Raw genomic sequence first — 27247 nt, 5'->3', positions numbered from 1 at the left:
CGCAGCCCCTGGTTGAACCAGGGCGACGGCTTCGGGCGGGAACGCAGAGGGCGCTTGGGTGCGACCTCCTCGATGGCCCTGGAGAGCCCATCGTTCCAGGACTCTACCAGATCATCCAGGGAGTCGCCAGCAGGCCAGGTGTCCCGAAGGGCCGTTAGGAACCGTTCCGGATCCATCTGGCTCCGCGGGTGAGCTAAAATACGCTCTCCGCCTAAACAGGTTTTGGGTGACACTCCCACACGAGCCTTAAGGGCAAAGTGATCTGACCATGGCACTGCTTCCATTGCAATATCAGTCACTGGTATTCCGGCCGCAAAGACCAGGTCTAACATGTGTCCCGCCTGATGAGTGGGCGTTGTAATAACCTGGGAGAGTCCTAGTGTCGCCATGGATGACACCAGGTCCGTCGCCTGGCTGGAGGCCGCGTCGTCAGCATGGACATTGAAGTCACCCAAGACCAGAAGCCTTGGGTGCTCCAACGCCCAGCCCACCGCGGCCTCCACCAGGGACGGTAAGGCGCTGGTCGGTGCGTTAGGCGGTCGGTACACCAGCCAGATCGCCAACCCCTCCCCAACATCCCATATCAGGCCAACACATTCTATGCCTGGAATCTCTGGGGCCGGAAGGGCCCTAAAGGAGTAAGCCTCTCGTATGAGAAGTGCCACCCCTCCCCCCCGCCCGCTAGTCCGTGACTGGTGGAAGACCGAGTATCCCGGGGGAACGGTCTGGGAGAGAGCTACCGTCTCCCCTTCACGCACCCAGGTCTCGGTCACGCAAGCCAGGTCCATGTCCTGCTCGGTCAGAAACTCTCGCAGGACAGAGGTCTTATTATTAATGGACCTGGCATTGCATAACACCAGTGACGGAGGCGAGTAATTCAGCCTGGCCCTACTACTTGTCACCGTCGGGATGGGACGGAGGCTGGAAGGGGGTCGAGCACTATTATGTCTCGATCTCCTTCCCTTATAACTCTGCCTCGTCCCACCGTCGTATCTTCCCCTCCCCAGGAGTACTGGTATCCCTAGGCCAGTCTAAGACTCCAAGTGGAGATTGAGTCCCGGTGCCCGTTTCTCATTGGTGAAGACAGATGTGGTGGCCTGACTAGCATTCTGGCAGGCGGTGGGGGCGGTTTCCCATGGCTCGTCGGATCTGAAGACCCGTGCATTCTTTAGGGAGGGGGAAGGGATGCACATCTCTGCCACCATTCCAAATGATGGTTGGTGGCGGCAGAGGAGCTGCGCCTTAGCTTGGTGAGTCCTGGGCAGGAGGAGGAGGCCAGTTGCTTTGCAAAGAAGGGGAGGCCAAAGGGGGCGGAGCCATGCCCCTCACATACTCCAAGTGAAAGACGGGGTATAAATCCAGTCTCCTCTTCTTCTAAGGAGAGATTTATTGCCAACACATTGTTCTGGAATCATACAGAACAACAACAAAAGCTAACTTCAACTACCTTACACTCAGAAGAAATGTGTTAGGTGGCACAAACCTTAATTTTGATAGGAAGGCATCAAATGGTGTGGTCTATGTGTCTAGCAGTTGCAGATCATAGTCTTTGCCTATAGTCCATGAAAATCCCACCTCCTAAACTGTAGTTCAATTATAGTTTCTGATCCAGGACATCAGGGGATGATGACATCCAGTGAGAACATGTCTCCAGGAGAATTCTCCAGAAGATTACTACACCACTCTCAATCTTCACCTCCCATCAAAGGTCACATCCCCTGAGAATCGAAGTACCATGCTTCCCTTGTTGGCCTTGAAGAAGATAAGAGATATGCATGCTGAAACAAGCCTTCTTTATTGCTGAGCTTTCACATTCATACATAGTAATGGAGAGTACTATACCATGAATTGATCACCAGCATCATATTCTAACACGTAAGGATCTTTTCTAGCACCTTCATGACTGCCTTTCCCATTCTCAATCTCCTTCTGAATTTTTGGTTGCAGTCTCCCTTTTTGTTGATGGTGGAGCCAAGGAAAAGGAAATCTTGAACAATTTCAGTTTCTTCAGCCAGTTTGGTGTTGTGGTTACGTGCGTGGACTCTTATCTGGGAGAACTGGGTTTGATTCCCCACTCCTCCACCTGCAGCTGCTGGAATGGCCTTGGGTCAGCCATAGCTCTGCAGGAATTGTCCTTGAAAGGATAGCTGCTGTGAGAGCCTCTCAGCCCCACCCACCTCACAGGGTCTCTGTTGTGGAAGAAGGAGATAAAGGAGATTGTAAGCCACTCTGTCTCTGATTCAGAGAGAAGGGCGGGGTATAAATCTGCAATTATTCTTCTTCATCATCAGCTTTAAAGCTGTTTGAGTCCCAAGTTGTTGGCTCATGCAGTTGTCTATGATAGATTCTGCATTAATGGCAACTTGCATTAGGGACAGACAAATGACCCCGAGGAGACGCTTCCTTGCAGTTTTGTATGCTGGTTTCTAGTTTTGCTCTGAGTGTTACATTAGTTTGAATCCAATAAGAAAGTCATATTGCTATATGTTTCATCAAATCCTCATATGTGTAATATGGCTTGTTTGTATACCTATTGGATTCTTATAGTTGACTATTTTGAAAGCTCTTTCCGTCTTATTGTCAACATTTCATCAACAATAGTTTTACAAAGGTGTCCACCAGAATCATGACTATGGCAATGACCTGACATAAAGTTGTATATTCAGTTACTTTTCTACTGCCAGAAAAGTTACCACTGGGTATTGCTTAGAGTAGGTATTCTCTGATCTGATATTACATGGACATGCTGGAATATATGGTAGCTGGATTTTTTGTTCTTTTTTCCCCTCCCAGTGAAGTGCTCACATCCAAACACTATTGTGAAAATGTGCCAATAGAAATTACTTACCTCATTAACTGTAATTTCTACTGTATTTCATTTATGACTATCCAGAGCAAGAATATAAATATGAGATGTCTGTGATTTGTGGGACCTGGTTTAAGTTTGTCTTAGTCTAAACTTTCCATTTATTCCCCTAGAATTGCTAGTAAAGCATACATTTTTTTAATTCTTCTTCAGAAGACAACTATGACCAAGATTTCCTATGTCTGGAATTTTGTATTTTTTCTTTATCCAGTAGTTCAGATGCATACATGTTCTGTATTCTTGCTGTACTATTCAAGGAAAGTAATATATATATATATATTTAAAAAAACCTTTTTAGGAAAGCACAAGAAGGAAAAAAGAAAGTTGTCTTAGCTGGATGTGTTCCACAAGCCCAACCTCGCCAAGAATACCTACACGGCCTGAGCATTATTGGGGTAAGAGCACTCTTTTATGCAACATACTTTCAGTCAGTTCCCCAAAAGTTTATTCAGTAACTATAACAATGAAAAAGTATTAGGGCATTTTTTTAAATGTCCAGAAGTGCAGACGCAAATCGCTGTTTAGCCGCAAAACTCACTAGGTGACTTGGGCCATGACACAGTAGTAGGGCACCTGCTTTACATTATAAACTGGTGCTAGCTTCTGCACCCATTATCTCCAGTTAAAAGGACTGGGTGATGTAGAAGACCTCCGTGTAAGGTCCTGAAGAGCCTTTGTCAGCCAGAAAAGCTAGTGTGGGCCTTGATAGTCAGCTTCGTGCGTTCAAGTGACCATTCTCTGTCTTTCTGTATATCTCACTTCTATCGCAAAAGTAGGATAGGGGATGGAACTGTGTTCATCGCTTTGATCTTCTTATGATAAAAATATAACAACAACAATATTCCAACTGTTACAATAAGCCACTTCCTTTTGTCTTCAGTTTCCAGTTTTCCTGGCTGTTACGTGAATAATTTTGAGTGCTAAAAAAATTGCAGAAAGTTCTCCAGAAATTATAAACGATTAGATAAATCAGCTTGACACTACTTCGCAAACAGAAATACAACTTAGATATAGCACAATATATATTTATTGTTGTGCACCAATTAATTGTTTGCTGCATGGAATCCTTCCCAATAGAAATTTAAGTTATAAATCTCCTGTTTTTCAGGTCCAGCAGATAGATCGTGTAGTAGAAGTCGTTGAGGAGACTATCAAAGGTAAGCTCCCCCCCCCAACTTAAATGTGCTTTCATTTATATATTGCTCTTATTATCTTTGTTGGTAAGGAATCTTAGTATTGGAATGTGCCATATAAGCCAATGACAATATAAACCATGGATCTCCAATGTTTTGAGCACCGTTAGAATTCTGACTCAGTGTGGTAGGTGCTGCCAAAAAAATGGCTGCTGCGGAAGGTTGGAGCCAGTCACAAAATGGCTGTTGCAGCTTATCTTTAGTCACAAAGTAAAGATCTGTGCTCTGTAGTGGAAGCTGGTGCCCAAACAACATTTTTATAAAAATCTGCACAGCCAATCAAATCTCAGTGGCCAGTCAGAAGTCTTGATGGAAAAATGCTTCACTCGTTTTGTAAAAATGCTTGCTGGGCACCAGGGAAGGCTCTGAAGGGCGCCAAGGCACCCACAAGCCACCATGTTGGGGACCTCTGACATAAACACTTGCATCTTCTTTCTATGTTTGCTGAAAGCTATAGAAGTCTAAACCATTTTAATGTGGAAAGGCATATTTTAAGTGTCTTTAGTCTTTTATTTTTATTCATTTCTTGATTTTTAATGGAATTGGCAGGGGTTTTTTTGCTTCCTGGATATTTATAAAGATTATGTAATAAAATATTGCAGGCACATTATTGTTTAGTTGAATTTGTTGTCTAATAAATTAGCCTTTCTACTTATTTTCTTGGTCCATGACTTTGTGACTATGAAGACTGCAGCAGTATTGTGAAAAGGTGCCAAGTTCTAAGTGGCTGTGTTTTTAACAAAATCACCCAGAATCAGCAAATCCCCATTTCCTTTTCAATATAATTTTGCTGATTATTTACATATAGGTGTTTGTTTTCTCTGCCTTTTGTTCATGTTTAGGGTTTTGGTTTGTTTGTTGGTTGGTTGGTTTGTTTCACCTAAACATACATATGTGAATCTATTCCTTGACGTACTATCTTTATACTCTGATCCTCTATCCAAGTACCCAGAATGACTTACAAAATCTAAAATGTTAAAAATACAGAATTAAAACAGACACAAACCAAAGGACACTTGCTGGTTTTAAGACTATAGCACCTCAGCCATATCTAAAATGTTCTCCCAAAAGCAGTAAAACTAAACCAGTGGAAATCTTCTGCACAGCAATAACACTTTCAAATAATAACATGGGGGAACCTTGTTCACACAGCAGGAAAGCAGCACCAAGAACCTGGCACCAGAATCATCAGACGGATTCAGCCTCTCAAGGGCCCCTCCAGAAAATAATCAGTTTCACCATCTTCTGAAGGTCCAATAATGAGGGGACTGAGAATTTCACATCCCATTTTACTTGCCCATCAATTTGTATTTTTTATACCTCTTATACTGAACAATTGCCCGGAGATCATCTACTGCTTGACAGACTGCACAACCAAAAGGCTTCTGTGCCTTCTAACATTGCAACAAATCATTTAAAAAAAAATTAATTGCCTGCTTCATATTTTATGTTCTTGTAAATTGTCTTGATCTTTTTTGAAAGTGTAGTGTATATAACCATATTAAATAAATAGAAGTAAATACTTGGAACACAAGTTTTTCCAGTGGCACCATTCTGTGATTCAGTAAGAATGGTCATCCTTAGCTTAACAAAATATTGCCTTATACAGACTGGAATCCTGCCTATCTGGGCACTTTTCACTGTGCTGCAAAACTAACATGGTAATATTTGAATGTGACTCTCTTTCTACTGTCAAAAAACCATTTTATCAAGATTTCTTGTTTAGCGCAGGTAATTGCTACACTACAAGGCATGCTTACATATTGCTGTTCATTAATACAAAAAGTTCAGGTGCTAGCAATGCAAATATTTTTGGTCTTAAGCATTTCCTTTTATATCATTGAGCTTATTGTAGAAGGTAAACAGCACCGTCTATTTACAGTGAGTGCCCCATGGGTTAAGGAGAGACGAGAATTTCCAGTTGAGTAAAATCTGTGTCAGTCTTGAGTTCTTCACAAAGCGTTGTTTTGTGAAATGGACCAATGGGACAGGAGTGTTGAAAGTAAGCACAGGAAATTATTTCAGGGCTGAACCTCTTTTCAGACTTCATATAACCTTCCTAGATTTCAAGTCACATTAACCTGTCTGGTAATATGGTCTGTCGGTTACTTGCTTAAATATTAACCAATGTGTGTTTGACTGTTTAGCTACTGTACAGAATGAATCTGTGGTCATTGGCAATTGCTAAAAACTGGCAAGATGAGTTGTGTATACATTGAAGTGTTGTATTTTTAGTATTGATATATAGAGTATAAGCACAAAAGGGAATTTTCTCTTCGGCCATTTTGTGTGTGACTTTTCCCCTACAGGTATACCCATTCCCCTGGAAAAAGCATGTGCAATCAATGTGGGAAGACTATATGTGTATATTTTGCCATATGAGTATGCACTGAAAAATTAGTTTACTGAGATTTCAACGCTTGTATGGCAAGCCACAACGCTTGTACGGTGCTTTCTTTTCCTTACATCATCATATATATTACTTCCTAGATAATAGTGCTATCTCAGCAAGCAAAGCAACATTCTTCTGTGTGTATCTTTCTCTAAAACTTTACGTCCCTCTTCTCTTTGTGTGTTTCAACATAGTCATAACTGTTCTTCTTCCGTTGTCTGTACCTTTACAGGAAAGCAAGCTCACATTAGCAACCGTGGTAGGAAATCAAGCTTGAAATTGAAATATTAAATTCCTAAAAGACGGGACTAATTATTAAACTGAAGTACCATAATTATAGAAAAAAGTTTGAGTCCAGTGGCACCTTTAAGATCAACAGAGTTTTATTGGTCTTAAAGGTTCCACCGGACTCAAACTTTGTTCTGCTACTTCAGATCATTATGGCTGCCCACCTAAATCTATCAATGATGATAGGGAGAATATAAAAGGTAATAACAGAGAGGCTGGTAGAAAAGTAACTAAAAAAAGAATTAGAAAAATAGTAAAAGATGGGATGCTTGCATATAGCTTTGATTTGATGGTGCAAAGACCAGGATTCAGTTTCTGTTCATGTTACAGGGGTATTTGCAAGCAATTCATAATGCTCACGTTTCAAAGATGATTGAGGTCACTGGTTTTCTCTAGTCTTTGCCATTACTGTATTGTGGAAGTAGGCTTTTGGGAAGAACATAGGGCTTTCTTGCAGAAAACAGACAAGTGACTCTCTAAGAACATAAGAACATGAGAGAAGCCATGTTGGATCAGGCCAGTGGCCCATCCAGTCCAACACTCTGTATCACACAGTGGCCAAAAATTTATTTTTATATATATATATATATATATATATATATATATATATATATATATATATATATATATATACACACACACACACACACACATACACACACACACACACACACACACACACACTGTGGCTAATAGCCACTGATGGACCTTTTCTCCATATTTTTATCTAACCCCCTCTTGAAGCTGGCTATGCTTGTAGCCGCCACCACCTCCTGTGGCAGTGAATTCCACATGTTAATCACCCTTTGGGTGAAGAAGTACCTCCGGTTGTGTACCGTGTTCGCTATAAGGTGCTGGTTATCACCTTTAAAGCCCTATATGGCCGAGGACCTGCCTACCTCAGGGACCGCCTCTCCCCATATGTTCCCCAGAGAGCACTGACATCTAGCTCCAAAACCTTTTAAAAATCCCTGGGCCAAGAGAGGCTAGACGGAAGACAACCAGGGAGCAAGCCTTTTCAACAATGGCCCCCCGATGGTGGAATCAACTTCCAGAGATGGTGCGAGCCCTGCGGGACCTGAACCAGTTCCGCAGGGCTTGCAAAACCTCTCTGTTTCAGCTTGCCTTTGGGACAGAACCTGGTTAAACGGATCTATAGCCATCCCACCATCCTGTATATGATCGCGATCTATTGCACTTTATAGCACCGTTTTATCCATCTAATTAATTATGTGATTGAATTTGTAACTGAATTGTATTTTAAAATTGTTTGTTTTATATTGTATTTTATTTATATCACGGTGTTCCGTGTCTGTGAGCCGCCCTGAGCCCGCCATTGGCGGGGGAGGGCGGGATATAAAAATAAATTTATCTTACCTTACCTTACCTTACCTTACCTTACCTTACCTATCTTTTATCCGTTCTAACCCGACTGCTCAGCAATTTCATTGAATGCCCACGAGTTCTTGTATTGTGAGAAAGGGAGAAAAGTACTTCTTTCTCTACCTTCTCCATCCTGTGCATAATCCTGTAAACCTCTATCATGTCACCCCGCAGTCGACGTTTCTCCAAGCTGAAGAGCCCCAAGCGTTTTAACCTTTCTTCATAGGGAAAGTGTTCCAAACCTGTAATCATTCTAGTTGCCGTTTTCTGCACTTTTTCCAATGCTATAATATCCTTTTTGAGGTGCGGTGACCAGAATTGTACACAGTATTCCAAATGAGACCGCACCATCGATTTATACAGGGGCATTATGATACTGGCTGATTTGTTTTCAATTCCCTTCCTAATAATTCCTAGCATGGCGTTGGCCTTTTTTATTGCAAACGCCCTTTTTCTTGACATCTCTGAATCAACTCAGTCACCTGTTCTCATAATTGTGCTACTGTGTTTCTGATTGGACTATTGATAGTTGTGGTTGTTGACCAGAACAGTGTTAAGCAGCCAAAGTGGCAAAGTAGCCCTTTGCGCTGACCTTAGGGTAAAATGATTTGCGAATGGTTTGGCTATCCGAGGCCAGCACTAGTCTGAAATCTTGGTCTGACACTCTTGCTCATTATTGTGACATATTCTCTAAACTACTACAACAACCAGCTCCTGAATGTTAGTGTTTTTTGTATGGGCAGGTAAGATTTAGAAGGTCTGCATTTGCTAGCTGTAAGAGTTATATTTTGCTAGCTGTAGGAGTAATTTTTTTTCTTGCAAGACTGGAGTATTGAAATAAGCTCTCTAGGGTTAAAGTATGTGGAATTAATACTGTTTGTTTGCATGCACACACACACACACACACACACACACACTATGTAAACAGTGACATGCTTTCTAGTTGATGTGGGATAACTGTAGAGTAAATGCCCTATTACTGCTTTGTTTAGATAAGAAGGGATATTCCAAGCAGTACAGCATTTAATATCTGTAGAAATCAGAGTGTTCTGTTCTGTAGTGAGAGTTTTAATACATTGTGGTGCTTTGAATCCCTTACCTTCATCTCAAACAACAGTCACAAGCTTTATGTTTATTGCTTTGCTTGACAGTAAGGCAAGGAAAGAGTTGTCACTCCTGATGACTTTATATTCAACTTGAGCCTCTTGCTTGATTTATGAAGATTTATTTTCCTGTCCACCTGCTGTTCATTCTCAAAACCTATACACCCTACCCTTAGCTGTTATGGGAAGGCTTTTTATCTTCCTTGAATTTTTCAGCAGCCACAGTAGTATTTATAGCATGTTAAATTTGATGACCCAGTTACTTTTGAATGCCCAGGCCTTTAGAGGAGTTGAATTTTAAAAGTTTATCCCTTGAAGTCAATCACTGATAATTTATGAATGGGTGGTGCTTTCTCATCATGAGAAACAAGCTTCATGCTAACTGCATTATTTTTGTGGCTCGATCATCACCTCCTATCCATTTTGGTAAGGGTCCTTGGGTTCACACACAACTCCATCCTTCCTTTTCAAATCAGGATTAAATCGTTGTGTAGAATGCTTTCTTGCAAAGAAAGCACTAACCATAGTTTGGATATAACAATAAAACAAGGTTTGCCGCAAAATTAACAATAAGTAATTATTAACAATAAGTAATTAACAATAAGCCTCCATCAACATATTAATAAGAAATTAGATGGCAATGTGTGAGAGAAGGGGAAGAAGAATCATGCGTCTAATTGCCAAGGTGATTCATGTGGCAGCAAATCAAAGTAGGTTATCACAACACAAAACTACAATTTATATTAACTATGTCTAGTTGTGACAGGAGGATTCTGCTCATAGGTGATCACTTAATCCTGGTTTGCCTCAACAAACACTGGTCATAGGACTAGCAAAAGGAATCCAGTTTTGAGCCAGGTATCCTAGTATCCCAGGGAATACCTGAAGTGCATGAAGAAACACCTGAGAGAACACCTCCATGTTCATACATCATGAAAACCAGTAATTAATTAGAGAAATACAAACCATGGCTTAAGATGCTAGTTTGTGGAACTCTGACTACCATTGCACATTTAGGGTCAGGGGTGGCACATTTAGATGATCAGCCAACCATAGTTGTGACATCTGAAGGGAGCCAGTATCTCCATCACACTTCTAAGCTTCGTATTATGCTTGAAATATCAGCTATGGTTTTTTTAAAAAAACTTTATTTACATAGAAGATTTATATGCTGCTTCCCTAGAGACCTGTTCAAGGAAGCTCCGTAAGTTTAAAAATTGCAATAACAGCATTAAAACAGCACAATAGTGATCAATATTAGAACAAGCTGTAAAAGAAGCATAACATTACTTTTAGTAGTCTTAAAAAGATATCCAAAAAACAAGTCTTCAGCCAGAAGCATACCATTTAGAAAAAAGACAGAGCACTTCAACTGAAAACTTGGTTTTAAACAGGGGGGGAGGGAGGTAGCTGGTAATTTTCAGATAGTAAAGTGAAGGCCCTCTGAGCCTCAATAAGTACATTCTGGAAGTGAATTACCTTAGTTGGAAAAGTTCTCTGTGGTTGGTATCGGCTTCATCTGTGCAGGTGGGAGCAGGGAGAAGCAAAACTTTGGATGGTATGGAAGGAATGGGTCCCTTAGGCCAGTGGCGCCCAACCTTTTTGGCACCAGTGACCGATTTCGTGGAAGAAAATTTTTCCACAGACCAATGGGGGGCACTGGGGGTTTTTCTGCCCCAGGCTGCCCCCGTGCCCACGCTTCATCCCTACCTCCCATGGGAGTCTTTAAATGGGGGGAAGCACTGCGTTGAAAAAAATGTGCTTAGAATATCAGGTGATTGTGCCTTGTAAGCCAAAATGCCCTCAAAATGAGGTTGGGGAATTAGTCAGGTGGGCACCTGGCTCACTAGGGATCGTTTTCCCAATGTATACAAGATTAACCAACCAGAGAGTAATACTTAAATAATGGGGACTCTAATTTAGTAAAACCAATTATAATTTATTGGAAAAAATATAGACTTCCATACAAGATAAAATGCTCATACAATCATACATACAGTCCTAGGAATTATAGAGAGAGAGATAGAGGAACACATGGGTAGACAAACAGGGTGATATTTACCTATCGTAGTCTTCAAGAAGGCTCTAGTGGCGACAAAAGAGGACGGGGGAAATGGACCCAAAACTGTGGCCAGAATTGGGGATGGATCTAGACAGCGGAACTGGGGTACTGTTAGATGCACACATGAGTGGAGTTGGGTCAGAGGTTAAATAGACTACCTTAGACCCTCAGGGGCTGGGAGGTATGAGGGAGGAGAAAGGGGAGGCTCTGCAGTGACCATAAGGGCTGGACTACTGCAGTAGCCAATAGAAAGTTCATCGGTGGCACCTAATTGGGTGCTTGCTCTTGACCAATGGACTTGCCTGGATCCTGGATACCTGAGATAACTTTCAGATTGAAACGGACCAGGGAAGGCTCCAAAGTGACAGGTGGGAAGAAGAATAGAAGTGATTACTGGGTGGGGAATACTTAAGACTAAATGGACTTATCTAAAAGGGTGACAATAGAGAATCAAATGCTGGCCTAGGTAACACCCGGTTTACAATGGAACTTGGCTCTGGCTGAAGATGGTCTTCCTCTTCTTCAGTCTTCTTCTTGGCACCAGTCTTTGTCCTGGGTTTCGTTAGACAAAGGCTTGAGTGGTCTGGCAGGATCCATGCCTGGATAAGCTTGATTACCTTATGCAGGAGTTGAAGCAGCTGTTGGATATGGAGTCAGGAAAACAACATGGATTCTGGTGGTGTTAGCCTTTGGTTCATGGAAACAGGCTGGAAACATGGCATGGCTCCTTCCACTGCAGCGGCCAAGACTGGGCACACAAGGAGCAGCTGGAAGCTCATCTGTAGTTCTGGCTAACACCCATCCAGAGTTGTAGAATGCTGCTGCAAAGCTGAGGCTTATAGTATCCACATAAGCCTTAGAAACTCTGGGCAAAGTCCACTTCCTAGAACAGATGTGTGCGAGTGAAAACTCCAGGCACCCTGGCAACCATACTAGTGATCACGATGTCCATATGTATGAAAAGTAGAGGGCTTTTCCTTACAATTCCCCCCCTCAAGACCTATGTCACCAACTGGAGACAAGGTCTTGAATAACACAACAAGCACAAATCCATAGCTGAACTTTTGACAGGCAACGTGTCCACGGAGAGCCAAGTATTGACCGGGGTGTACCTTCTACCTGCAAAGGTGGAGCCACTAATCTAAAACTACTCAAAAATCAATTTGGAAAAATACAGTATTCCAATAGGCCAAAGGAAACTTCCTCAAACACTACGATTTGGAGGTAACACATTGGCAACATTGTTTCGCATACATTAAAAACACAAGGTTACAATCATTGATATAAAAGGGTGAATTCATAAAATCATTGCTGCTATTTAAGCCAGAGTTGATTGGTAAAACAAACAATTATGATATCAGTTGGTTAGAGAAGCACACAATTACATTAGAATTCATGGTTACAAGTGAATTCATAATACATTTGTTTTCCCATTCCCTATCTTAACCTTGAGTCTTCTTTTCTTATTCTCCTCCCCTTGATAAGCTTCTTATACTGGGGTTTGAAGAGGATCTTCTTCCATGTACCTATTAGGTATGTGAAAGTCCTAGTGGAGGGCAAAATAAAGAGCGCCTGGCGGCAGTCATTCCCACTCCCCCTGGCACCCAGTGAAATCTGTCTTTATTGTTGCCAAAAAGGAATTCTTCTTGTAACCCAGCATGGAATTGGCAATGGTGCTTTTCTGCCTGTTTCACATATGGTCCATAGAGCAACAGTGGATTTTGGAGAAAGAACAAAAAAAAGGACCCAAAAACATTCACACATGACAACATGGAAGATGATTCTGTACCATTGTAGGGAGCAGTGAAAGCAGATCAAAAATGCATACATTCAACCATGAAGAAAGGAGTCTTAAAAAGCTATTAGTAAAGTGACCTCCTGTCCAGGGTATGGTGACCAGTGAGCTTTTACGTCACAAGCTTACATATGTCATGTTAGGGGCCTGCATTGGGCAGGTTTACCTATTACACTAAGCATTCAGGACTTTAGGAGGCTTTTTCCTTGTCAAGGAAGGAAAAGAATATACATAATTCAGAAAACACAACCCCAAATATACTTTGTTGCAACATAAAACTTAAAATAAAACATTGTGCACAAGGTTGTAGCTCCAGATAAATGACCAGAGTTGGGGCGTCCCCCATATAATGAGAATAGTCCCGCAAAGGAGGGACAAAAGAAAACCTTTGCTATAGCTTAGGCCTCAATAGAACAATGCTAGCTAGCTTTATATGAGAGGGATCATACCCAAAATAATAGGTGAGCTAGATCAGAGAAATTAAAAACCTGGACATTAGTGAGCTGATCAGGTCCCACTGAATCCAGTTTTTCTCTGGGCTAGTTCAGCTAAAACTTCTTGGTATGGGGGTCTCACATGTGAGCATAGATTTCAACAAAACTTAACAAAACAAGAATTCTGAAAAGCGACATAATGGTTACACATACATAAAACAGTTCTTAACAGGCTTATCAACAACTCTTAGAACTACTGAGCATGCATTAGACTTGATTTGCAAGTCCAGATTCCCTGCACATCTATATTGAAAGAAAAGATGAGCAAACTTAGCAAAACAATGACAAAATCCTAGAAATCAAATTCTGGTTAATTCACCTTGACAAACACATAACATTTCCTCCAGAGGCGCTTGCCTCAATGTACTGGGGAAAAGGCTATGATTTTGGGAGAGACCTCCAGGTCCCACCTGGAGACTGGAAACCTTACAAAAACAAAGACGGAATTCATTAAGTTTAATCTAAAGATTGTCTTCAGCTTAACTAATTTTAAAAAGGGATGGGGGAAATTTCTAGTTGTGCTATGGAATGTGGGAAGGGGAATTTCAGGCTCTACCAGGAGGATAAACTGCTAAAATCGTAAGATAGAATTCATTTATTCAATTTGTGTTGAAATGAGTGAAGGACTGTGCTCCTATAATAGCCACAAGGAGATGATTTCAGAATTTTTCACCTTTAATATATTCATGTTTCCTAATTTTCAAAACAGATTTGTTAAAAGTCACAGTTTTAGTGTAGATTTTGATAGGCTGAAAGCTGTTGGTCAGTTGTCTTAAAATCATATATTTCTTGCAATTGTGGCAACTGTATTTTTAAATGCAATTGTCTTTAAGGTTTTTATTTAACCTTGGCTAATATATGATTCATATTTTTACATTAGTATTTATGAGAAGTCAAACAATATTCATTTTCATTTTGGTGCATATTATGCTGCATTGATTTTCTTTAATTAACAAGCATAATACATGTTAGATCCATGAAGCACTAATGAATGATGGCACTGGAAAATAACTAGTTATCTGATCAGCTGGTGATATTGCCATTATTAGTAAAAGCCATTGAAAATGAATAATTTAGCGAATCCTATTAGCATAGCCCATATATTACTGAAATTGCAGCAGGATATAATGGAATTCTTGGCATGTGCTGGTATGAAAATAGCAGGTTAACTCTAGAAATGGTAGAACTCTTGACATATGTTATTAGATCAAGTGCTTTATTACACCTGTGTTACCTATTAATGAAATGATGTTCTTAGAGTTTTATTTTACAACCTTTAAAATTCATGATACATGCCTTTAATCAGGGCTTTTTTGTAGCAGGAACTCCTTTGCATATTAGGCCACATCACTTGATGTCGCCAGTCCTCCAAGAGCTTACAGGGCTCTTAGTACAGGGCATACTATAAACTTTAGGAGGCCAGTTTGGTTTAGTGGTTAAGTGTGTGGACTCTTATCCGGTGAGAACCAGGTTTGATCCCCCATTCCTCCACTTGCAGCTGCTGGAATGGCCTTGGGTCAGCCATAGCTCTTGTAGGAGTTGTCCTTGAAAGGGCAGCTGTTGCAAGAGCCCTTTCAGCCCCACCCACCTCACAGGGTGTCTGTTGTGGGGTGTAGGCAAAGGAGCTTGGGACTGCTCTGAGACTCTTGAGATTCAGAGTATAGAGTGGGATATAAATCCAATATCATCTTCCTGCTACAAAAAAAGCCCTGCCTTTAATATTGTATATGTCAGGAGTGGCCAACGGTAGCTCTCCGGATGTTTTTTGCCTACAACTCCCAACTGCTTCATAGAGATGCAGTTTAACACATCATCTATGACAACAGATAAACACTACAGCCTTTAGGACTCCTGTGCTGGAAGACCTTTATTGCTGGCTTATCAGTGTCTGGGCACCAAAGTACTGATGTTTAGGCCGCAAGCCAGGTCGCCTAAAGCAGGGGTCCCCAACCACTGGGCCTCAGAATCCTCAGATGATGCTAGCAACCGAACCGCATAACAAGGCAGAGGCACCACACTGCCCCCAACCACCTGGGACCCAGACAGATGAAAAAGGCAGCGCAACCTCAGGCAGGGGTCTTTAAATGGGAGGGGGAGGGGGATTGGCCTTCTGCTGCCTGGCCACCTAATACAGAATGTTTCTATAACTTGCGACTTAATGAAACGATAGGGGCGCCATCAGTAGAACCGCAGCCATTCAAAGCTTAGTGCCCTTGCATGAAAAAAAGTTTGCTGTGGTGGTAGCATCAGGTAAAACTTCATCTGCATATAAGGTTGTGCCCTGAACATATTGTTTAGGGCACAATCTTATATGCATCAGTTTAGGGTGTTCAGTGTTTATTTTATGCTGTTTTTGTGCCCTGGCTTGATTTAATTGTATCTAGGGGTTTTTTTAGTGGTTGTGGTCTAATGTCTTTGTTTTATAACCTTATTTGTAAACCACCTTGAGCAGGTCTCTAGAGAGGCAATATATCATTTTTTAAATAAATGGATTTTATTGCCTTTTATTTTAAGTGAATTGTAGAAATTTCACTTTCCTCTGAATCTTTTTCACCTGTTTGTGAGAACTGGCCACAGCATTGTATACTGCCCTCTGCTTTAAAACCTCCAGATGAATAGACATTTATGATTATCCTGTTTAGTTTCCAAGATCAGATGCGATCGGGTGTGTTCAGGGTGGTATGGCGAATAGACATTTATTTATTTATTGACACCCCTCCTTTCTCCCCAAGGGGGACCGAAAGCTGCTTACGTCAGTCTTCTCTCCATTTTCTCCTCATTACAACCCTGTGAGGTAGGTTAGGCTAAGAGTGTGTGATTTCCCCAAGGTTACCTAGCAAGCTGCTTTGGTAGAGTGGGGACTCAAACTCAGGTCACCCAGATCCTAGTCCGATACTCTGGGCACTGTCCCACACTAGCTATTTCTACTTTAAGAAGAAGAAGAAGATATTGGATTTATATCCCGCCCTCCACTCCGAAGAGTCTCAGAGCGGCTCACAATCTCCTTTACCTTCCTCCCGCACAACAGACACCCTGTGAGGTGGGTGGGGCTGGAGAGGGCTCTCCCAGCAGCTGCCCTTTCAAGGACAACCTCTGCCAGAGCTATGGCGGACCCAAGGCCATGCCAGCAGGTGCAAGTGGAGGAGTGGGGAATCAAACCCGGTTCTCCCAGATAAGAGTCCACACTCTTAACCACTATACCAAACTGGCCCTTAATTGCTGAGCAGATTTTTTCTAAAAGTCTCTTAATAGGCTTCAAGATACGATTAATGGAGCTAACAAATATTTAGTTCATTTTGAAGTTTGTCAGTTTTTCCTGTACCAGGCAAGTGTTTAGCGGCAGACTGTTTAGTTCATCTTTGTTTAATAATATGCAAAATATTTTGTGTGGAATATATTAAAATAAATACAATTTGTGTATAATGGTGCCATATTTTTTCATTTCAAGGTCACTCTGTGAGATTGCTGGGTCAGAAAAAGGATAATGGAAAACGGCTGGGGGGAGCTCGATTGGATTTGCCCAAGATTAGAAAGAACCCACTGATAGAAATAATTTCCATCAATACAGGGTAAGCATCATTCAAACTGACATAAAATATTCAATACTGCCTAGAAATTCAATTTCATTTTTGCCCATTCTTAATAACAGAAATGCTTCAGGTCATACCATAAAGAGCAATTGGGGGGGGCATGGATAAAACTAGTGCTGTTCAGTTGTGTTACTGCTTTTAAACAAATTAATTATTTACAATTCACCATTTAAAAAAAATGAACTTATCTATATATGGTTTAATTTGCCACTAACAGCATCTTCTACGTTGTGGTAGATATTTTGAACATGGGTTTAATGTGTTCTGTCCTGGTTTTTAAACAACCCATTCACGTATCCATTCTGTTGCTGGAGGAACCGCAGTGAAGTGACTTTTCATAACATAGAATGTGGGGGACACTTTTCTACTTAGATAGGAAGAAAGTATTGATAAAATTCAACAAGTTGCTGTCATCCTAAAAAACATTATAATTTTTCCGGAGCACGTCTCGTTTATGAAAGCCTAAAAGCATTTTCAAATACAGTACAAACCTGTTTTGAAACAGTGAGAAAAGTAAATACATTTTTATGGCTGTCTATAAAAACTTATATTTTGCTGGGTAAAATTGGGGCTGCAGAAAATGGGGCTGCGGAGCAATGTTATCTACCACATATACTGTGCCATGTGATCAAAATACTGTAAGATGAGTTACTCATGCAAGAGCCCTCTGAACTGCACACTTCCTTGTTTTTGTTTAAGACAAATGTAGCATGTGGTATCATTTTTTTATTAGGGTAACAGCTGGTTCAATAAAAGGCCTTTTGCTCTCCTGTTTGCCTAGCTCATTTCCTGGCACCAACCTAGCAGTGACTTCGCAACCTTTGTAGATTTACTCCTATAGATTTGATCTATGTCTGCTCTAGACAACATATTTGCACTTGGCAGTGTTCCTTGGTAAAGGGATCAGTCCAGAGCTTGTGAATCTTTCCTTGTGGTCTTGAGTCTCCAAACTCTCAACAATTTTGCTTCGCTTTAGATGTGCCGGAATCCTGCTTTTTATTCTGATGTGGTAATTTGTGGGTTTCGCCAGGGAGAGGCAATAAAGATAATTTAGGAAGACTTTGCAATTTTTCTGCCTTTATCGCATGGACTTACTTCATGTAAGATATGTAAACTCTTTCCATAATTGTTAGAGATATGCACAGAGCAGGCTGTATAAGTAGTGTGGATGCATCTTCCTAAGGGAGATGGGGAGGGGGGGAAGGTAAACAGCCTTGTTACGTCTTGCCATGTTAGTAAAAAAATTCCTTGTACTTAAATGTTATGGGAAACCACAGTGATATAGCAACAGAGAGACAGAGAGAGAAATAATTGTTTACTGCAGAAAACATAACAATGTCTGATTTTGCCTGAGGTTTCCTTCTGGTATGTGTTACTGGAATACATCAAAGATGTGATTTCCTAATTAGACTATTTAAATTGGGTGTCTGACACACAGTATTTTTCCAATTACTTTTCCAGCTACATAACCACAGGTTTTAGAATCTAAGTAACTGGATTTTTAAAAAAGTTATTTGATTTATGAACCTCTCCGTCATTGGGTATGTTTGAACTGATGTCAGATGTAGATTACTGATGGTCCTGACGTAACTAACATGAATTTGAGTGGACTTCGGAGGACAGGTGGGCCTGGCATGACTTGGTCCATGGGGTCACAAAGAGGCGGACTCGACTGTGCGACTAAACAACAACAGATGTAGATGCTGTTACATGTGCACTTAGTTTTATATACCCCCTCCTAGCTCAGAGCAACTAAGACATTGTGTTGACAGCACAGGATATGCCTCACACCATCATAATCAAAGCAGCATTTTATGCAAAGTAAATAGAACCACCTGTTCCACCTTTTGGTGCATTCACATTCCCCATTACATACTGTATGGATAGTTCTGCCCTTTCATTCATTGCTCTGCTGCTCTGCTTTATAAACAGTAGTCTTCACTTGCTTTCACTGTTAGGCATGGAATTATAGTTAGGACTGAAAAGACACCTATTGCAACCTTTCCCCAAGATGTTAGGACTACAGGAATATCAAGCCCTTCCTCGTCAGCCTGCACAGTACAGAACTCCAGATGACTCAAAGGAAAGGAAAGTTGCCTGCAGATCCGATAGCTCAAGAAGATTTGAAGTAGTGAGCCAGTCCACACCCTACCATCTTCTCACTCTAGTCTTTTAACTATTGGTTAATTTGACTTAGAACACCATTAACCAAAGGATAAAAGTCTGTGCTGGAACTTGCAGTGGTTAACATGAATACATGCAGGGTATCCAATTGTAGCCATGTTATTTAACTAGGCTAGAAAAATAACTATGTACTAGATTTTATCCTCTTTTAAATTTCATACTTGGACAAACCCGTTTAAGATGGCACAAATCAATTCAGCAGATGGAGACATAGCACGGAACACTGGGCAGGAAAATGTGACAACCTGGCAGACAAAAAGCCATTGACATTTCCCCACCACCATATCTTGCACTCTGTATGTGGCTTCCTCTAGTCAGCCCATGTGTTTTCTTAAGAATGTCATCTTAGCTGTTCCTCTGCATGATGGTGGTTTTATTATCTACCAAAATACCTTTCCTTATTTATGTTACCTTCCGTTATACAGATTAGAAACTACTGAGACTTAAGTTCTAAATACTGAGACATTTGGAGAGGCTGCATTGCAGTTTTACAGCATTTATACATGCTTATATGATGCTTCAACATTCAGAAATTTGTATCTAACCTTGGATATTAAACACAATCATCAGAGAGTCTGAAAATAATTGCTGTTCTCAAAAATGACTTCTGCATAGTCATCGAACAAAAATGGATTGGGTTGTGTTGTGTGTGTGAGAGCATATAAATTTGATTGGATGTCATGAATGCTGTCTTTGTGTCTGCTTCTACACATGCCTTGAATTAGCTTGTATCTCTCTCTCTTCCCAAACAGAGTAGTTAGGGTCCTACTGGAAAATTGTAACAAAGATTACAGTAATAGATGTTGGGTTTTACCAGTGTATGAGGCAGGTGCCATTCTATGGTTGCTCCATTTTGCAGTCAGATCCAATAAAGACAGTGCAAAATCATGAAAGCTACTGTCCTCAATCATCCAGATTTCTTGTAAAGGGCGCAGAGACGATAAGGGCACTGTTATCATGTACCTTTTTATTTAATTATGATGATTTTGATGCTTCCTTAAGAAAGAAGATACTGAGTATGCTTGTATCGCTTCCTCAAGAGATTGATTCCAAATGCATAGACTTGTGTAAGATATATTTCGGTACAGTTCTGTTTCTCAGTCATGTAGCTGCTTTGAAATATGACAGCGAGTTTAGCAATTAACCGGATAGAGATCTGAAGAAAAAAGTATCTTCATGAATATAGGAAATCTGTAGTAGCATTTTTATTATTGACTCTATAGATAAGTGGCTGATTTGCATGCATGCCTGTGTAGTAAATGACTGAAGTCCTAACCACTGAGCATGCTGAGTTTCATAAACTTCCAGATACAACTTCACACAGAACTGCTGTCCCTAATGTTAAGAATGTCACACCTTACAAGTCTGGATGGGCATGAACTGGCTCATGAACTTTTGTTCATGACAAATTTGGGCCAGTTCATGCTTTGCAAACTGAACTTTGAGAACTGCAGGCTGGCCATGAATCGTCACAAATTTTTAAAGCATTTTGTGGAGGTTCATGGGCAGCAAATAGTAGGAGTTTAAACCCTTACTTTCTCCCCCTGAAAGCTGCCGAAAGATCGGAAACTGTTGAGCCATGGGGCAACCTGCACCTGTGGCTCATCTGTTTAAAGGGGCTTTTTTGGGCAGTGCTGGCTGCTCAAGAAGGCACCTTTAAATAGCTGAACTGTGTGGAGCAAACCATTCTACACTGCTCAGTTGTTTAAAGGGGCCTTCTTGGGGAACCAGTTCCTTAAACAGCTGAGCCACAGGGGCAGCCTGTTTCCGAGGCTCAGTTGTTCAGAGCCCAAAACAACAGTCATGGGAGCATGCCTCCCCCATGGATCAACTAGTTCGGGCATGAACCTGATGAACCCAGTTCAAATTCGTATGCTAGCTGTCTGGGTTCTTAGGGTTCGTGGTTCTGTTTGTGGTTTGTCCACAAACCGAACCCCATTTTTTTTGTGGCGTGTGCTCATCCCTACTTATGAGAACAGACTGATTTGAGGATAGAAGCATTTTGTATCCTATTTTCCATATGGTATGTCAAAGTTCTTTAACATTTTATGACATGAAAGATGACGATTACAGCCTTTTGTGTATTAATATCATAAGAGCCCAGTTGTACTTCACAGGACATTGTGACTGCCCAAATGAGTATAGGTCACAGAATGGCATCATAGTCCCAGGTTAGGTAGCCATGTTGGTTTGAAGCAATAGAATACCTTGAATAAAACTTGGTTGATCTTAAAGGTGCTGCAGAATGGCATAATGTTCTTAATGCTGTAAAACAGGTTAAGAGGGGGAATTCTGCACACAGAAGAGTACTGCTCAGAGACTTTGCATGGTCACATAGTTGCTGGTTGGGTGGCTGTGTAAGAAAAATTGAGGCTTTCATCTATTTCTGTGTTCTGATCACTTCATTCTCTTTTCTCACATGAGTGCACACACTCTCCGATATCAGGACTCAATAGCCACAGCACCTTGTTGTGTTTCCCTGTAGGGAAAATACTGTGGGCCTAGTTTTTAATATCTCCATGCTCCATTTCTTCTTCTAATTAGAAAGAACTAAGCAGTTGGATCACAGCTGGCCACCTAGAGACTATTGTTTACCACGGGAGCTAGGCAAGTGTTTTAGTACAAGGCAGGTTTCAAGACCAAGAGCTATTAATTTTCTTATTAAAACAATATTTAACATGAATGAACACTGTGGCCTGATTTTCCAATCTGTAGTTGTGTTGCATGAAAGTTTCAGAATCAGATATTGCACTTGCTGTGTGTAGCTCCACTACCTGTGGCATTTTACTAATATTGCAAGTTAGTCCAGTTCATTCACATAAATTTAGTGCTTCTGTGCCACCAATACCAGGTGCAGTAGAACCTGAGGTATGGTAAGAGCCCAAGCAAACTGAAGCAACAGTCATTCACCCCTGCAGTTTTCAAGGATGCTTCAGCCGATGGCAAAGTCGTGATATCTTTGGATACTTAAATCCAGTGACTGGAGCTGTGAATGGACAAGACCAGGGGTGTTAAAAACTCATTTATTAGGAGGGCTGGATCTGACATAATTGAGACCTTGTCGGGCCGGGCCATGTGTGTCATAAAATGTAATGCCAGGTAGTGAAGTAAACTTTATAAAGGACACAGACAAGCGCAATTAAATATTTTTTAAATCTTGAAATAAAACACACTTGAAACATAAGCACTCTTGCAATATTTTGTTTATTTAATAGTCTCTGATAACTGACAATTCTTGCTCTGAGCAACCTCAGAGAGGCCTGAGAAAGAAAGAGAGGCCTGTGTGGCTGAGGCTTCTTCCCTGGAGAGGAAGGGGGGGGGGTGAGGGAGATCTTGCCTTTGCCAGGAAAGAAGCCTCAGCCAATGGAGAAAATAGAGGCTTTGCTCCCTAGCTCCTGTGTGATTGAGCAAGCCTGGCAAAGCAAGCTGTGATACAGAAGGAAGAAAGAGAGAAGGAGAAAGGAATGACAGCCAGTTGTTTGAGGGCCTGTTAGGATCCCTCCAAGGCCTGATCCTTGGACCTCATGTTTGACACTCCTGGACAAGACAGATCTTTCTACAAATCTGAAAAGGGCGCAAGGTTTGCAGAAAAATCTGAAACACGCACACACACAAACAGCTTTAAAAATCTGATAATAATAAAAAGAGCACCTGTAGCTTTAAATAACAGATTCCCTCAGTGACTGTTGCTATGCAACCACAATATTCCAGGCTTCAGTTTCTGTGAATAAAAAGGCAAAGGAAGGGCCCTTTCCAGCCCTATTCTGACCTTTGAGGAAAAAGTCATTGGGGCCAGGTTGCCAGCTCCAGGTTGGGAATTTTGGGGTAGAGTCTGCGGTGCTCAGGATTTTGGGAGGGGAGAGGTCTCAGCCAAAAATAATGCCATAGAGTCCACCCTCCAAAGCAGTCATTTTCTCCAGAGCGACAGATTCCTGTTTTCTAGAGTTCAGTTGTAATCCTGAGATGTTTCCAGGTACCACCTAGAGACTGGGAACCCTAGGCCTGGAAGCACCCTCTGGATGACAAGTTACCAACCAACTTGCATGACTTAACTAGGCCTGTCTGCTTCCTACTATTCAACAGCAATGTGGTGTAGTGGTTAGAGTTTCAGAGTAGGATTTGAGAGACCCAGGTTCAAATGTCCATCTTGTTGTGAAGCTTGTCTTAAATTTGTCTTATAAATTTGAATTTTCATAGAATTTTAGATCAGGAGTATTTTTTCTACCCAGTGTCACAAAGGAAGCAGCCGTTAATATCTTTTCGGCCTGATCTGATACATATTTGTTCAGAAATAAGGACCCTCTACAGTCGCTGGTGCCAGTTCCTTTCTAAGTGTGCACTGGTTTTGCAGCCTTAATATTTACAACTTTATCTTATGTTAAGGCATTTTTTTTGTATGTTGGAACCATTTGGTAAATTGGAATGAAACTCATAGAGAAAATCTTCCTGCTGACGTAAAAAGCTGCATCATAATTGACCTTCATTTTTCCAGAAGAAGACCCTCTTTGTTAGCAAGAAACAGGACTTTAAAGTATAGAAAGTAAGTGCTGACAGATCAGTTTAAGGAAAGGCTGTTTACTCATTTGGTTTCCCCTCCCTTCTGCCTGCTCAAGATAATTTCTATGGTTTGCCTTCTTTGGCTGACATTCTGATTTAAGCCACTGGGTTTGCATGTGATTGAACTTAATACAAACATGCTTGTAACACTTTCTGTTAGAGAGAGCACAATGTCTTGATAATCACAGAAACAGACCTACATGTCATTAGAAGTTTGCCTGATTTGCTCAAGCACACTGATTTTGTTCTAGAACTAGTTGTCATTCCTTCAATAAAACTGTTCGTAAAACTCTTGCTACACCTCGTGTATTTCCTACACAACTTTTGTTCTTGCATTGTATGAAAAGTACTGGTGCAAGAACCAAGCATTATTATTGTTCCAAGAAGTTAATTAGCAACACTGCTGGAACTATATTCCAGATTAGTAAACAAGATTGAAGGGATAGCTGGCAAGTCAGAATTCTTAAATTCTCCAGTGGTCCTTTGATGAGGCAGTCTGGACGTTTTGGAGGGGTGGTTCCTCCTCCAGGCAGGCAGGGTTGCTGCATCTTTTTGCAAATCCTGTAGAGCAGGGGTGGCCAACGGTAGCTCTTCAGATGTTTTCTGCCTACAACTCCCATCAGCCCCAGCCAGCATGGCAGGGGTTGCTCTGCAGAAGCAAACAAAGGCGAACCTGCTGTGAATGTCTCTTGCTTTGAAAACCCTGCGGAGTCACCATAAATCAGCTGGGATGATGACACTTTCCACCACCACCACTCTAGAAAATAAAATGGCTATTGGTAAGCAGGTGGGGATGGAGAAATCACATCATTACCATATTATGCATCTGGAAGGATGGCCATGCTGGGCAATCCTCTGACCATCTAGTAAAAGATCATCAACTTCCTCTGTGGTCATCGCATTATTTTCTGGATGTAACCTATGAGATCAATCAAAAGGATAGTTCTCCAGTTTTAGATCAAGTTCCACTTAGCTGCCCTACATCCTTGTTTTATGCATATTTTTTCCTTTGAAAAACCCAGCTTCATATAGGTAACCTGGAAAGTGGCAGAAAGGAATACTACTGTCAAAACCCCCTGCTTTTTCTGTCGTTTTGATGTACTGAATCTCTGACGGCTGATGTGAAGTGTCTTAATGATATCATCTACAGTCCAGGGCAGACAAGTCCCAAAAAATTGTATGTGTAGGAAAAAGGGGTCATTCTGGTTCTGCACAATTACCATGCCCATCATCCATGTATTTGAGATCCTGTATTAGAGAGCCAGATTGGTGTACTGGTTAAGTGCACAGACTCTTATCTGGGAGAACCAGGTTTGATTCTCCACTCCTCCACTTGCAGCTGCTGGAATGGCCTTGGGTCAGTCATAGCTCTCGGAAGGCTGTCCTTGAAAGGGCAGCTTCTGGGAGAGCTCTCTCAGCCCCATCTACCTCACAGGGTGTCTGCTGTGGGGGAAAAGATAAAGGAGAATGTAAGCCGCTCTTAGACTCTGATTCAGAGAGAAGGGCAGGGTATGAATCCAATATCATCATCATCTGTCTGTACACTGGCATTGCTTATAAACCCTCATGTGTGATCTTTTCATTGTATGTAGATAACGAATACAAAACCTACACACACTGGAACATTATGCAGCATACAAAATATTTACTTCCCAAACTCCACAGATTTTAAAATATATATATATTGGCTTGGCTCTAAAGGCAATTTGCAGATGATGAAAAGGTTGGGGGAGGAAGAAGATTTCACCTTAGGTCAAGCCCTGACGGCAGCATTCATCATGTCTACCGTTTATTTTTAAATTCCCCGAATATGCTTGGCAGTCCCGTGATCTTTTTGCTCTGCAAATCGGAGCCAGACTTGGTGTCTTTATTGTTTTTAAGAGATAAATGTCTAGTGTTTTTATGTTTGAGGAGTTTGTGTGTGAGTCATGCCTATTATATCTTCCCTTTAAAGCCTCAGTTATCTTGGAGCAAGGTAACATTGCTAAACAACGTAGAGTTTCTATTAGACCAACAGTGCAATGAGAGGAGTGTGTTTACAAAAGAGTTTGCTTAGTCATCTGCTTTCCCCAGCCCTTGCCAGTCTGTTTTTCTTCTTTCTTGTATAAACTCTCCTCATATGTTGGCACAGATCCTGCTCTTTGCAAATTAAATTGGGTTTGATCTGCTCTTGCACTTCCCATAGTTTAGAGAGTAAATAGCTGTTCCTCTATATTGATTTGATTTAAAGGTGGCAGAAGGCAGTATATAAAAAGAATGAAAAGGTGAGGCGCAGAAATGGAACTACTGGTGAACTTTATGAAAACAGAATCCATTTTCACTAATATCAAGAAGTTAAGCCAAAGATTTTCATTATGGGCTCAATAGATGAATTTACTGAAGTAAATAGAGTCTCTCAGGTGTATAATACACATTAATGAGACTGTTGAATAGTCTTCAAGCACTAAGTGCATTTCATTTAACCGTCATCACAAGGTGGCACCTGTACTTTTCTGATGGCTCAGTATAGCTGTAGCATTGATTAGTACTGAAAATAGCATAGTACAAAATATAGATATTATGGAAGTGAATTTTCTAAAAGGAACGAATGGAGGTGGGAGTGCTGGTTCCATCCATCCATCCATCATCTATCTATCTGCCTGCCTATCATCTGCCTGCCTGCCTATCTAGTACTACTCAAATAGCTATCACCTTAAGCAAAAGTTGGAACCAAAAACTGTTTTAAAAAACCTTAGTATTATTTGATTATTGGGCCAGTGAATTTTGCCACCGAGGAGGTGACATGATAATTTGTATCTGATTGTAGCCCTGACACCTGGGTTTGCAAATTTAGCAATTTGTATTTTTAAGTAAAAGGGTAAGTACTGCTACTATAAAAAAAAAATACAACATGTACAAAATAGATACAGGTAGGTAGCCATGTTGGTCTGAAACAACAAAACAAAATTTGAGTCCACTGGCACATTTAAGACCCATGTAGTTTTATTCCTGGGGTAAGCTATCATGTGCGTGCACACTTCAGCGTCTTCAAAAGCTTTCACCCAGAATAAAACTTTGTTGGTCTTTAATATGGCACCGGGTTCAAACTTTTATACAAGTTATAACTTGAGTGTCATCTGTGAAAACCACCGTCATCAGAAGGCTCAGTGGGTTGGATCCTGTGAATAACCAACACAAAGACTGTCTAAAAAAATCTAGCCTTATAACCACAGCAGTAAATCTTAAAAGTCAACACATTAAAAAAATTGATCATATGGCAGTTTGAAAGGTTAAGACAGTTCTAAAGGTCTTAACCCCAATAAAAATCCTGATGAGCCAGCTCTAAGCAATTCCTCTGAAG

General features: G+C 41.1%; 1 protein-coding gene across 1 annotated transcript in view; it reads left to right on the top strand.

Annotated features, from left to right (window-relative positions):
- CDKAL1 (CDK5 regulatory subunit associated protein 1 like 1) overlaps positions 1 to 27247 on the top strand; it is a 406460-nt gene that overhangs the window by 120547 nt on the left and 258666 nt on the right. Inside the window, exons 4-6 of the mRNA XM_060244150.1 lie at positions 3165 to 3261; positions 3975 to 4023; positions 17025 to 17145. Of these exons, the coding sequence (XP_060100133.1) occupies positions 3165 to 3261; positions 3975 to 4023; positions 17025 to 17145 (267 nt within the window). The remainder of the gene's footprint in view (positions 1 to 3164; positions 3262 to 3974; positions 4024 to 17024; positions 17146 to 27247) is intronic.

This window comes from Heteronotia binoei, chromosome 7 (assembly GCF_032191835.1).
Source record: "Heteronotia binoei isolate CCM8104 ecotype False Entrance Well chromosome 7, APGP_CSIRO_Hbin_v1, whole genome shotgun sequence".
NCBI classification, from domain to species: domain Eukaryota; kingdom Metazoa; phylum Chordata; class Lepidosauria; order Squamata; family Gekkonidae; genus Heteronotia; species Heteronotia binoei.
The sequence above is the reverse complement of the archived record's forward strand: the minus strand, read 5'-3'. Positions and strand labels throughout refer to the sequence as shown.